This window comes from Mus pahari, chromosome 4 (assembly GCF_900095145.1).
Source record: "Mus pahari chromosome 4, PAHARI_EIJ_v1.1, whole genome shotgun sequence".
In the NCBI taxonomy this organism is placed as follows: domain Eukaryota; kingdom Metazoa; phylum Chordata; class Mammalia; order Rodentia; family Muridae; genus Mus; species Mus pahari.
Genome location: NC_034593.1, coordinates 123,463,713 through 123,476,444, shown reverse-complemented (window position 1 = coordinate 123,476,444; position 12,732 = coordinate 123,463,713). Strand labels below are relative to the sequence as shown.

Here is a 12,732-nt window from a genome sequence, read left to right as displayed (position 1 = left end):
CGATATTCCTCAGTTGAGAATTCTTTGTTTAGCTCTGTACCCCATTTTTTAATGGGGTTATTTGAATTTCTGGAGTCCAACTTCTTGAGCTCTTTGTATATATTGGATATTAGTCCTCTATCAGATTTAGGATTGAACCAATTCTTAGCACAGACAACCATAGGAAATTAATTGACTTCCGTTTTGTAAATAATAGGACATTCAAATTATATGATTTTAAATAGTAAACAGAGGCAAAGGGCACAGCTCCTCCCTGTAATCCCAGCACTTGGAATTTAAAAACAGGAAGATCATGAATTCTAGCGGGAGAGACCCAGCCTCAAAAAATATTGTTTCAGTTTTAAAATTAGTGAATAGTTGCTATGTGGCAGGTGACATGGGGGAGGACCAAAAAAATGACAGCGTTGATATTATATCAATTTGGGACACATTAGGAATCCCAGATCCTTTTTTTCTAAGCCAGAGTGTCCAGGGACCCCCGCCATGATTGAAGATCTTTTTCCTTTGGGAAAGCTGAATCCAAGAGCCACATTCATGGCAAAGCAAACAGGGCTGAAAGGAGCTCCTTGCTGAAGACTGATAAGTAGTCATAGTCCTTTTAGTGTCCAGTATCCTCCAAGTCCAGATAGCCAGGAATATGCTTCAGCCTTTTCACCCTCCGGGCCAAAGGGAAGAAAGAATGACCCACTCCCCACTCAAAAAACAAACAAAAGAAGCCAAACTGAGAACAAGCTCCACATAGTCTCATCTAGAGCTTCCAGGTCAGTCAGAGAGGGTGATAGAGCAAGAGAGAGCACAAGGGAGGTAGATGAGGTAGATGGCAAGCTAGTAAGAGAGACACTCAGGGAGAGATTACAGTTCTCTGTAACATTTGTAACATTTTTGAATGTTACCTACCAAAGGGCAGAAAGTGTGTCCCTTCATCTCTCTGACACATTCCCAGTACTTAGCAGAGTTCAGGGGACACATTAGATACTTGGGGAATAATTTCTAGGTGATTTGATGTATTTAAAGCTGTAAGACTCTCACAGAGATCCAAGGATCTCAAGAATACTTCTTACATGCGGAGTATCACTATATATCAGATGCTAATATAGTCCGCTCCCTGACATCACCTACACTGTGGACAAATTCCACTTCATTGTATCTTATGTTAAACATTATATGCACAGTAATTGACTTCTGTAAATGGCAGAGTAATTTTTTTTTTCCTCTTACTATAAAATCGGTAGGAGATGGCTACACACTGCAGAGCTATGAACTAGATGGTCCCTCTAGTGGCCTAGAAGTGAAACACAAGTCACGAAGGCCTAACATTCCTAAGGATAAAGAAAGATCTAGAGATAAAGGCAGCTATTTCCAAGCTGTACGGCCTAAAGGAAGAAAAGTTCCCCATAGAGAGGTTAGCGTGACCCCTCCGTATCAGAGAAATCAACCTCTAGAGTAGGATGTGGCACATCATGTAATGAGAACCAAGTAACTGAACGTGTGAACACCCCACATGTCACGTGCGCTGCTGTGTTTTACATTTACTAGGTGCCAAGAAATCTCAGTGTTTGTCTAAACACCTAACAGTTAGAAATGAAACTGTCAACTCCTAACAGCTTACGGTGATAAATACAGGTTTTGATGATAACAATTTTTAAATTGTCCAAAGCTATAGGTATACAATGGGACACAAAATGCCATATACTAAATTTCAATCATCTTGCATATCTGATTATTCTGTGATAAGCCAGAACTGGTTGGCTAAATTAGAAAATATCACATTCTTTAGCCACACACTTTAATTACTGTATATTTCTTTCATTTTTCTTACATTTCACAAAAAAAAACAAAAATTATAATTTGTAAATCTAGATTACTATATAATTTGTGTTCTAATCAATATTTTATCAACTTAAAGTACTTTTATTAACTCATAATTTTAATAGTTTCTTCCTATTTTCAATTTTGAAAAAAGAAAATTAACTGTTGAAACACTAGCATCCAACAGTTTCAATTCAGTTCTTGAACTCACACTCAAGTGAATGAGTTTTAAATACTGTGTTCCGTCATTTTAATGGGGCCATCTAGAATAAATTATTTTGTGATATTCAATATCAGAAAACACTCTTTTAGTAAGGCAGCTATAGCTTTCCCTACAGCACCCGTTGCCTCATGAAGCAACTCCAAGCCTTCGACTTTGTTCCGTAAATTCTTTTTATATTTCTGTATAATCTAAAGCACATTGGAAATAGCAGTATGCTGGCCAGTTTGCTTACACTTTTGTTCTTCTATGATTATTCCTTCAGCAGAATATTCACAAAACAATCCCCAGAAGAAATCAATGTCAATAGTGTTTAGGTAGCTCATGACACCTGACCCACGGGGGACATAGCTTCTCCAACAGATACAGAATTCAACAGATAAAGAGTTCCTGGAAGTATGGTCTAGAGCTCTAACCTTGTTTTCTCTGCTCATGGATTCATTGTTGATGTTGGTATGAAAATCCAATAATTTCTATTTCAAAACTGGAGGAATCATGTCATGGGTATGCCATGCTAATACTCGAGACTCTCATACCATTAACATTCCAGTTTTCCTCTGCAAGACAGAATTGACTACTCTACACATTGTCAAATAGTCTCTTCTTAGATGCCTTCATGCTGGCTCTTCTTATGACCTAACCCTCCACTGACCTCTTGAGAGAATCCTTCCTGATTGTTCTGTTGAAAGAATCTCCCACATGTGACTGTCAGTCACGAGGGTTGATTTTTATCGAAATACGTATTGCTTCCTCATAGTTTCTGGTTTCACTCTTTCTACTATTTCCACTACATAGACTAGAAAGTAAGAGAATGTGTTTGCCTCAAAACCCCCTGTGCCTATCAAGTACTCAATATTTACTGAAAAAAATGAAGGAAAATCTGCACAAGTCCAGTACAAGTAATCTTTTCAGTGATATATTTAAACTATGTAAAGCAGGGCCCACCTTTGTCATGGTACTTAGATTTACTGGAAACATCCTGAGGCAAAGCCAATTCTAAAGCAAAAATCTTAATACCTTAATTAACCCCAGCTTTTGAACAATTTGGCTAGTTAAAAAATAAAATGTTGGGGGTGGGGAGCAGCAAGATGGCTCAGGAGGTAAAGGTGCTGGCCTGATGACAAGGTTTCAATTCCCAGAACCTACATCATGGAAGAAGAGATCAACTCAACTCCCATAATTTGTTCTCTGTTACTGTGGTCACTAGCCCTTTAAATTTCTTTGTTTGTTTGTAGATATGGTTTCTCTGTGTAGCTCTGGCTGTCCTGGAACTTATTCTATAGACTAGGCTGGCCTCGAACTCACAGAGATCCACCTGAGTCAGCCCCCCAAGTACAGAGATGAAAGCTATGCACTACCACCACCCGCTCCTTAAAATCGTTTTAAATTCTAAACTCTTTGTTATCAATGTGTCATATAATAGAACCTGAAGATTCCAATGCTCAGGTCTGGACCAGGGTTACAGTCCTCTGTGGAAGAGTGGCTTTGCTTGACCTGGTCTTGCTCATTTCTAGGGTACCCAGAATAACCTTCCTCAGGATAAGAATTCAAATGGTATGCCATCAGATAACTGAAGGAACCTTTATCCCATTTGAGAGTTTTTTTTTTTGGGGGGGGGGGGGCTGAGGATTAGAGTTAGCAGTTACACCACTCTGGTACAGCCCTCCTTCTTTTACTTCACATTTTGTTTTGAGATGGGATTTCACAAAGCCAGACTGGCCTTGAGCTCATTGGAGCCTAAACTGGCCTTCACCTTGCAATTTTCCTGCCTAAGCCTCTTAAGGATTGAGCTTATAGACCTGTGTCCCCATGACTGGTGTAAAAGATTCATTCATCAGTGTTTAAGCTGGCAGCTTAGTTGACTGGTTCTTTGGAATCATCACACAGTTTCAGCCATGATTTCACAAGGACCCTGTATGGTACCCTGCATAATCATGCCCTTAGAAAACAATACTCTTGAGCTAATCCATCTCTCCTCTCCTAGTAGGAAAAAGAGTATTGAATGGAGCACCAATGTTGTCATCTTGTTTTTAACGTTGTGAAGAAGGAAGACCAGCAAAATGTGTCAGAATGCAGCATCAAACAGCCCCTGTGTTAGACAAGCTTCAACCATTACGGTGCTTAACCCTGGTTTATGAGGATCTGGTCTGTGTCTGAATGGTAGATGGCTTACCATATTTGATCCTCATAAACTAGGATTAAGCACAGTTATGGTTAGGCTACCTAGAGATATGGACCAAGCCAAGGACCTTCTGATAGTTGGATTATGTTAATATTATATGCACATAAAAATGTTCATTTTTAAATACTACAGGAAATCACCTATTCGGATATTAGGGCGTTCTCTGGTAAATCTTAATTAAAACCATCATTCATTATACTGCCTGAGATAACTTCCAGTTAGTTTAATATTAACACAAAGCTACTTCAAACACACCTGAGAATCTCCCTGCATCCAGCACGAGAATATGATCAGGCATATTTTATTTCCAAGAAGAAACTCAAGTGTCCTTGGTTTGTTGTTGGTTTGTTGTTCCCCCACACACACGCCAACAATGGCTTTCAACTATTTCTTTTCTACTTTTGTATTTCTCTTGCTTGTTTTTCCTTCTCGTCTCGACTGCTCACTTATCTAGTATGCTTGACTTCGTAGTTTGTGGATCTGCATTTACCGGATGAGTCACACCGAAGATGTATCCTCTCCATCTGCCTGATGATAATTACAGTGCACACCAGTAGCTCTGTCCTCCCAGCACCCCTTTTTAATCATCTGTCTGCTCCATCTGTATTCTATATTGGGTTGGTTAACATCTCTAAGCCCTTGCATCCTAATTAAAAATGTATTTGTCCTTTAGTTTATGGGGTGGTAAGATAATTAGTCTATTGTTAAAGGCACGGACCTGGAACACTCAATAAAATGTCAATTGTGAGAACGATGTAAAATTATCTATTTAGACATCTCCATTTTCTTTTTTAAAATCTTAGTTAAAAGCATCATATGTGGCACCACAATAAATAACTTCCTGCTAGTCTAGCCCTCGTGTTCCTTCAAAGCCCAACAAGGAGTCTGACCACCATCTAAACACTTCGTTCAGTCTAAAATGACTGCCTAAGAGAAAGCAGACCAAGAGGGTGCTAACAAGGGATTGGGGGTTTAAAAACAAGAAGTTGGTTCCATCCTAGAAACTGAAATTATGTTAAGTCTCAGGAGCTGTCCTCGGCTGTTTCCCACTTGTGGAAAGGGGATAGTCCAAGTGTCAGGTACAAAGTGATGCTGAGGCGCTTATGAAGAAGGGGATTAGAAGGTGATGCTGATGGTGCTGATGGTCCTGATGGTGCCAGCGGTTCTGTCCCAGAAGCCTGGCTCTCCCATACAAGATACCAGTTTTCTTTCCGACAATTAATCCTTTGGCCATGGATAATTTGACTTTGATTTCTATCACTTGAAATGAAAATGGTCATAATACATAGAGAACAACCTCTACTTTCAGTAGTTTTTATATTAAAAAATGATGAGATAAAATCAGTAATTGCCTAGCATATTGCCTGGTGTGAAATACTTGCTTTAAAAAAAATCGTACCCATTCATATTCTTCAGACAGTGCAAATATAAATTTTAAGTCAGTTAATTAATAAGCACAGCTTTTGAAACCTTCAAATCTTCTTGCAATTTCAAAATCACTCAGAGGATCTTTTGGTTTGGGGATCTTGAAAGAACTGAAGTGGGAGACATGTCCTGAGTTAATTTTGCTAGAGGTATTGTGTAAGTCTAACAGGAGACTCTTGTACAGTTAAGCAACCTTGGAGAACAATGAATCCACAGTTTCTTCACTTCAGTGGGCTTAAGCATCCAGAGGGAGAACAGAAAGAATGTGAAGTGGCTTATCCAATGAAGATGGGCAGGTTTAACATATGCGCACAGGAAATACTGACCCCCCCCCCGCATTCTTTGCTACCTTTGTGGTGAAAATTACACAGGAGAGTAAGAGAAAAATGCACTCAGCGTGACATACCTGGAGGGATACAACGCTGACAGTGTCGAAGTGGATGTGTCCGTTAGGTTCAGTGACAGCAGGGTTGGCATAGCATGTCACACCGTTGACCGCAGGTAATGGTAACGTTTTGGGTTGGTGGGTTTTTTCTTTAGAACCGAAGTCATCATTGCTGAAGTGGGTGTGGTCATTCTACATGTAAATAAAGCAAGTAGGTTATAGGAAGAAAAAAAAAAAAGTTGATTCGTGTAGATAGGAAAATTGTGCATTGTTTTTCATTTATAAAAGAAAGTTTTTACATCTACTCTATCTGCAGTGTAATCTCTTTAAAGTACTAACATTTCTTTTTTAAAGAGATTCTTATGTACTAGATTCCATGGTTTCTGCTTTCTCTGTGATAGGGGACATATATGTTGTTGTTTAATCAATACAAAGGGATACAAATTATCCACTTCTATCACTTTGCATTGAACTGGAGTTAACAGTTTCAAATTTTATATAAGTCAGGTATTTTTCTTATACTTGTCAATATACTGACTTTTATTCTCTTCATGTTTGCTAGTATAACAGTCAGACTGTTCACATAATTCACAATTCTTGCCTTTGTTAGGGAACCTGGAAAAGCAAGCTATCAAATGACTTCAGTCAAGCCCTTTACCTGGCCGTATGTTTTCAGCAGCATCTTAAGTGTTCTCTCAACAAAGAAAAGCATGTAAAATCCACCAAACACAGCAACTGCTTTCTCAACATAATTGTCAATTTTGGGATTAAATCCAAATGCCTAAGGAGGGGGAGACAGGACAAGTAAGTTAAAACCAAACAGTTTAATTGACTCCTGGAAAACAATACTGTAATTTCATAGTATACAATTTTCCTGAAGTCCTAAGTCCACCCTCAAATGCTCTGAAACGTAAGTAACCAGACCACACACGATGCATTGAAACCTTCCTACTAGCAGTCACCCCAGAGTAAAAGCCACCAGAGCTTGCAGATTCCTCTCTAGAACATCCTCAGCAATATTTGCCTTAAGTGAGTCACAAATGCACAAGATACTAAATGCACATACGTAGAGCACAACATTGTCCTAAACACATAAGACAAATGTATTTAGAATTTAAAAAACAAATGTGCATTGTGGCTCTCACTAGTCACTAGCCAATGTGTGGTCAAGTCAGCTAATCTCCTTAGATTTTTCAGCTTTCTTCTTGGCATGTGAAGGTTTTCAATAAATATTTCTCTTGGGTTCTTTCTACACGAATACTAACAAAAACTATAACTCTGAGAATGTATGCTTCATTTTTACATACATAAGACTTTTAATCTTAAAAACTAGAAAAAGCCTTTGTCATTTTGTAAAACTTAAAAGGGGGTGCCCAGTCTGCATGCTGCCTTCTCTTTATTTGGGGCTCGTCTCTTGCTCCTTCCATGTGCAGAACGCAGAAGGAGATGCGGCTCCGGTGTATGTGGATTTCTCTCGTTTGGCTTTAGGACTTACTCTCTTTCTTTCCCTCTTGCTTTCCTTTCACTAGCTCTTTTCCCGATATGGCCATAACAGATAGGAAATAAAAGCATGCATATTTCATATTGATTAAGTAAAAAACAATGCGCGATAACGACTGCAGTCACTATCAAGTAATACACTTTAATCAAAGGGGAAAAACAAACTGTTCTTCATTCACTGACCCCATGACTGATTTTCTCCTCTCAGTCAATTGAAAAAAAAAAGTGGGGGAGGGGGCCTATCAATAGAACACACAGTTAACTCTCATCTTATTCAGCTATAGTAAAGACAGAAGGGAATTCTGTAGTCTAGCTTCAATAAAATTTAGACATTAGAAAGCCTAAAGAAATGAAACTGCAGAAAAAATAAATTTTGCCAAATAAAAGGCAGGATGAAGTATTGAGTTCTTTGGGGTATCCTACCGCTGTCTAAGCATGCGTGTCCTGGTGGCTGCCCCCTGAGAAGAATAATTTTGTCTCTCACTCTAACACTCCGTAAAGCATGAGACAATCTTTGCCACTTACTGTGTTTCTGATAGCTCTTATCCAAAGCCTTCTAAACCCATCATAAAATGCTGTAGGGATTATGCAGGCTAAAATGCAGAACGTGCTAAAATGTTTAAAAGGAGCAATTATTCACAGAAACGCATAGCCCACCCCCTTACCTCTGGAATAAGCTGGAAAATGGCATTTGAGAAAAGGGTCCCAATAGCGAGCCCCACAAAATAAGTCAAAATCTTGGGGAAATAAGACTTCTTTATCAAGGGGGTTAAAATCAATCCCAGGAGAGAGGCCAGATTGATAATTGTCACTGACAGGAATCCATAGCCCCAGACTATAGGAAAGGGGGGAAAAGAGTAAAAATTAGTTACAACCAAGGAGTCAAATGCACAGTAACTGCAGCACAGCACATGGGCCTTGAAACATTTCATCTTTAAAGGCTTCAACAAACACCTTCTTCAAAACTAAAAATTCTCATTGAGATTTATACAGAAATTTGAGATCATACATACATACAGTAGACAGAACATTAATAGAAAGCATGTTTGTAGGGTCTGGAATCTAGCTTAGTTGGTGTAACACTGAATTTATCATGCAGTAGGCCCTGAGTCCAGTCCCCAGCATTTCATAAACTAAGTATGGTGGTTCATGCCTGTAATCTCAGCACTTGGGAGGTGGAATTGGGAGGATCACCATTTCAAAGTCATCTTTGTCTGCATTGCAAGTTCAAGGCTAGCCTGGGCTATGTGAAATCATGTCACCAAAGGATAGGAACTAGGAAGGTATGCTTGTAATTTAAGTGGACCTGTGCTACTCAGATCAATGAGTGCAGAGCTGGCAGGGAACTGGAGAATATCTGAAGAAGGACAGATGATCTGCCCTGTACAGTGTACAGGCTCCAGCTACCTCACATCATCTGCAGCTCAAGGCTGACTTTATAATGTAGCCTTTAGCACCAGACCTTTAGTCCCAGCCGCTGGAAGGCAAAGGGAGGTCGATCTCTCTGAATTCGAGGCCAGCCTAGACAGTGACTCACTTGCAGAAACTCAGGACAGCCAGGGTCCTGTTACACAGAGAAATCCTGACTCAAAAAAAAAAAAAAAAAAAAAAAAAAAAAAGCAAGGAAAACAAGTCTTGTCTTTTAGAAGAAGATAAAGGCACTGAGAATCAAGGGAAAGATGACGTAAGCTGCTGCCCAGGTGAGTTGGGATGATGTCACTTCAAACTGCCAATCATCATGCCAGCACTTGGTTTCTCATAACCATTTGTCTGAAGACCCCTGAGATCACCTTTAAAAGAAAATCTTCTCATTATAAATGCAAACAGCTCCTCAGCTCTCCCCAGCTGGGCCTCCCAGAATCTGGAGTCAGCCGGTGCCTGCCTGCTGTGAGAATATAGATAATGACCACATGGGGTTGGAGGGGGCAGCTGTATTGCACAACTCACCTTGCCAGGCCCAGAGGAAGACTGGCTGATGCTGGCAACGCCTAGAGGTGGTTCATCTCTCACTCAGACGCCAATGACTACTCAGTAAATGTTGCTGGCAGGGGGGTGGGGGGAGGGAGAATAACAAACACTGTCCTAGTTTGATGCTCATTGGATTGTAGGTTTGCCTTAAGAGCAGAGTGAAGCGTGCACAGGATAGTCCACTGTAGCAGTGTGGTCTGAGACGTCCCAGACACACAGACATAAATTTCAAAACTAATTTTTAAATATAAACATCGGGGAATAAAAAAAAGAGCTGGAGTGATGGATTGAAATTAAAAAGCACTCGCTGTTCTTGTGGAGGACTCTGGTTTGGTTGCCAGCACCCATACGGGAGCTTAGAACTGTCTGTAACTCAGTCTCAGGGTGTCCTTTCCTGAGTACTTAGGGTACCAGGCATATACACGGTTCACATATGTACATACAGGCACAGTTTTTACAAAAGTAAAAGAAATAGCATTGTTCCTGAATATACCACTCTCAACATATGCTGTTTATTATTATTATTATTATTATTATTATTATTATTATTATTTCCAAAATGCTGAGTAAGCAGACTTCTTCTTCCTGTCTTTGGCTCACTGTTATGCTGTGAGCAGAATAGACTTAGAGGTACAAAGCTCTCTGTCCCCCTTAGGCAGTGCATCTATGGAAACTGCTTTGAGGGAGCAGACATCAGATAGATCCCTGATAGACAGACAGACAGACAGACAGACAGACAGACAGACAGAGAAAGAAATTCTGGATAGAATTATATGCTTTTCACTTAACTATTTAATATGGACAACTTCATGATTCTTCTCCCTCTTTAAGACAAAGACTTAGTGGACTCTACTCACCCACATACCAGAAGAAACCATTCATTGAGACTTTAAACCTTGGGGTGAGGGAGCATCCTGAGGCAAGAACTAATTAGCTCCCCCCTTTTTAAACTGTCTTGTGCCTTGAGCTAGCTCAGTCCAGCCAGTTCTGAGGGACAAAGGAACCCGTTCTACCCACAAACATAAAAGTTTTGGTTCTGCCAGACAAACTCAGATTCTAGATCGCCTCCCCAGTGGTTGCATCTGTCTCTTTGCATGGTGTGTGTGTGTGTGTGTGTGTGTGTGTGTGTGTGTGTGTGTGTGCTTGAGCAAGAGAGTCCAGGTGTGTGTGCATGTTTGTGCATGCCGATCTATGTGTGCATACAGGTATGTACGTATGTGTGCATGAGTGTGCATGTGCATGTGTGTGTGTATGTGTGTGCATGTGTGTGCATGTATGTGTGTGTGCGTGTGTGTGTGTGTGTGTGTGTGTGTGTGATGCTTCCAATAAAACATGGCCAAGTGTTCAGATGTTCAGATCCCTCAAGTCATGCCTTCTTATTCTTTCAATAAGCAGAGAAAGCGAATCTGTTCCTGCAATCCTAGATGAACTCACTGTGCAGTATCAATTTCATCTCTCTGGAGCTCACAGCTTCATCATTGGTTGTACTATGTTGGACAGTATAATCTTCAAAGCTGCTTCAAGGAAGAGTCTCTGATGCTTACATCTTATTTGAATTAAGTATTACTGTGTGAACTCTTCCAGAAATGAAGCAATTTTGGACCTTTCAGTTACTACTAAGATATGATTAATTTCTCTCCCAAAGAAGTAAACATCGTTGGTTTTTACTGCATATATCATTGTGGTTTTATAAGGGAAATGAAAGGCAACTTCAAAAAATTGACAATAGACCTCTGAGATTACTTTATCGTCCCACTAAAATGTCAATATAAACATATCCAGAACTTTTTGTGTCATGGCTCCTTAAATCAGATTTATTTGGAGTTATTTTAGTCTCTTGAATAACCTTAAATTCAACTCACAAGCAGTGAGAACTTGTATTCAGAATCTACTACATGTGGTTATTTTTAATTTCCTTGTGAGAAATTAACATTCCAGAAGGACCAGGGAAGACCCTGAACCTATAGCCATATGTATAAGAAGATATACAGATAGATCTGCAGATATGAATGCTTGCTGCACAGCCATGAAGATCTTAGTTCAAGTCTAGCACCCATATCAAAAGCTCATGTGTCCACACATAGCTATAACACCAGTGTTTCAAGTGACAGGAGAATGGCTGAGATTTGATGGCTGCCAACCTAAGCTTGGGGTCAGTGAGAGCCCCTGTCTCAAGTGAACGGAGAGTGATAGATCACGACCACTGACATCATCCTCTGATCCCCAAATGTGTATAAGGTCACTCCACCCCATACGTGTTTATATTCCCCATGCATATACCCAGACACACATAGACTCATATGCGCACACAAAAAGATCAAAGCCATAATCCTCTCAAGCTGTGCCCCAGTCACTTACACACGTTGGTTCATTTCGGTGCTACCCACAATTCTCCAATAAAGGAGCTGTGATTACACCTGCCTTACAAATGGAGTAACTCAGGCAAAAAAGATGCTGAGCAACTGCTCAAGACCACACATCTGCACTAAATAAAACTATGAAGTATCGCATCAAAGGGTGATCCACTGACAAACTAAACAAATTAGCAGAGACAAGGACTCCACTCTCTTTGCTGGGTTCTCTGTCCAAATACTTGGTGCCTTTCTGATCTCGAAATTGAGAACTGTTGACTTTTCTACTTTATGGCTTTGCAGTGTTGACCCTAGAGTTCTCTCTCACTTCCTGCGTCCTACTTTCTGTCCTTGGCTCCCGGCTCCACCTGACATAAAATAACCTGAGCAGCTAGAATTAGAAAACACCTCTGCCTTAGTCAGGGTTTCTATTCCTGAACAAAATATCACGACCAAGAAGCAAGTTGGGGAGGAAAGGGTTTATTCAGCTTACATTTCTACATTGCTGTTCATCACTGAAAGAAGTCAGGACTGGAACTCAAATCAAGCAGGTCAGGGAGCAGGAGGTGATGCAGAGGCCATGGAGGGATGTTCTTTACTGGCTTGCTTCCTCTGGCTTGCTCAGCCTGCTCTCTTATAGAAAGAACCCGACTATCAGCCCAGGAATGGCACCACCACAAGGGGCCCTCCCCCCTTGATCACTAATTGAGAAAATGCCCCACAGCTGGATCTCATAGAAGCATTTCCCCAACTGAAGCTCCTTTCTCTGTGATAACTCCAGCCTGTGTAAAGTTGACACACAAAACCAGCCAGTTCTCAGTTCTCTCTCTCTCTCTCTCTCTCTCTCTCTCTCTCTCTCTCACACACACACACACACACACACACACACACA

General features: G+C 40.4%; 1 protein-coding gene across 2 annotated transcripts in view; it reads right to left on the bottom strand.

Moving 5' to 3' along the window:
- Slc39a8 (solute carrier family 39 member 8) overlaps nt 1-12,732 on the bottom strand; it is a 68,808-nt gene that overhangs the window by 25,903 nt on the left and 30,173 nt on the right. For both annotated transcript variants that reach the window (XM_021196198.1, XM_021196199.1), the window contains 3 exons: nt 8,187-8,356; nt 6,680-6,802; nt 6,043-6,213 (listed from right to left, as the gene is read on the bottom strand). In XM_021196198.1, the coding sequence (XP_021051857.1) occupies nt 6,043-6,213; nt 6,680-6,802; nt 8,187-8,356 (464 nt within the window). The remainder of the gene's footprint in view (nt 1-6,042; nt 6,214-6,679; nt 6,803-8,186; nt 8,357-12,732) is intronic.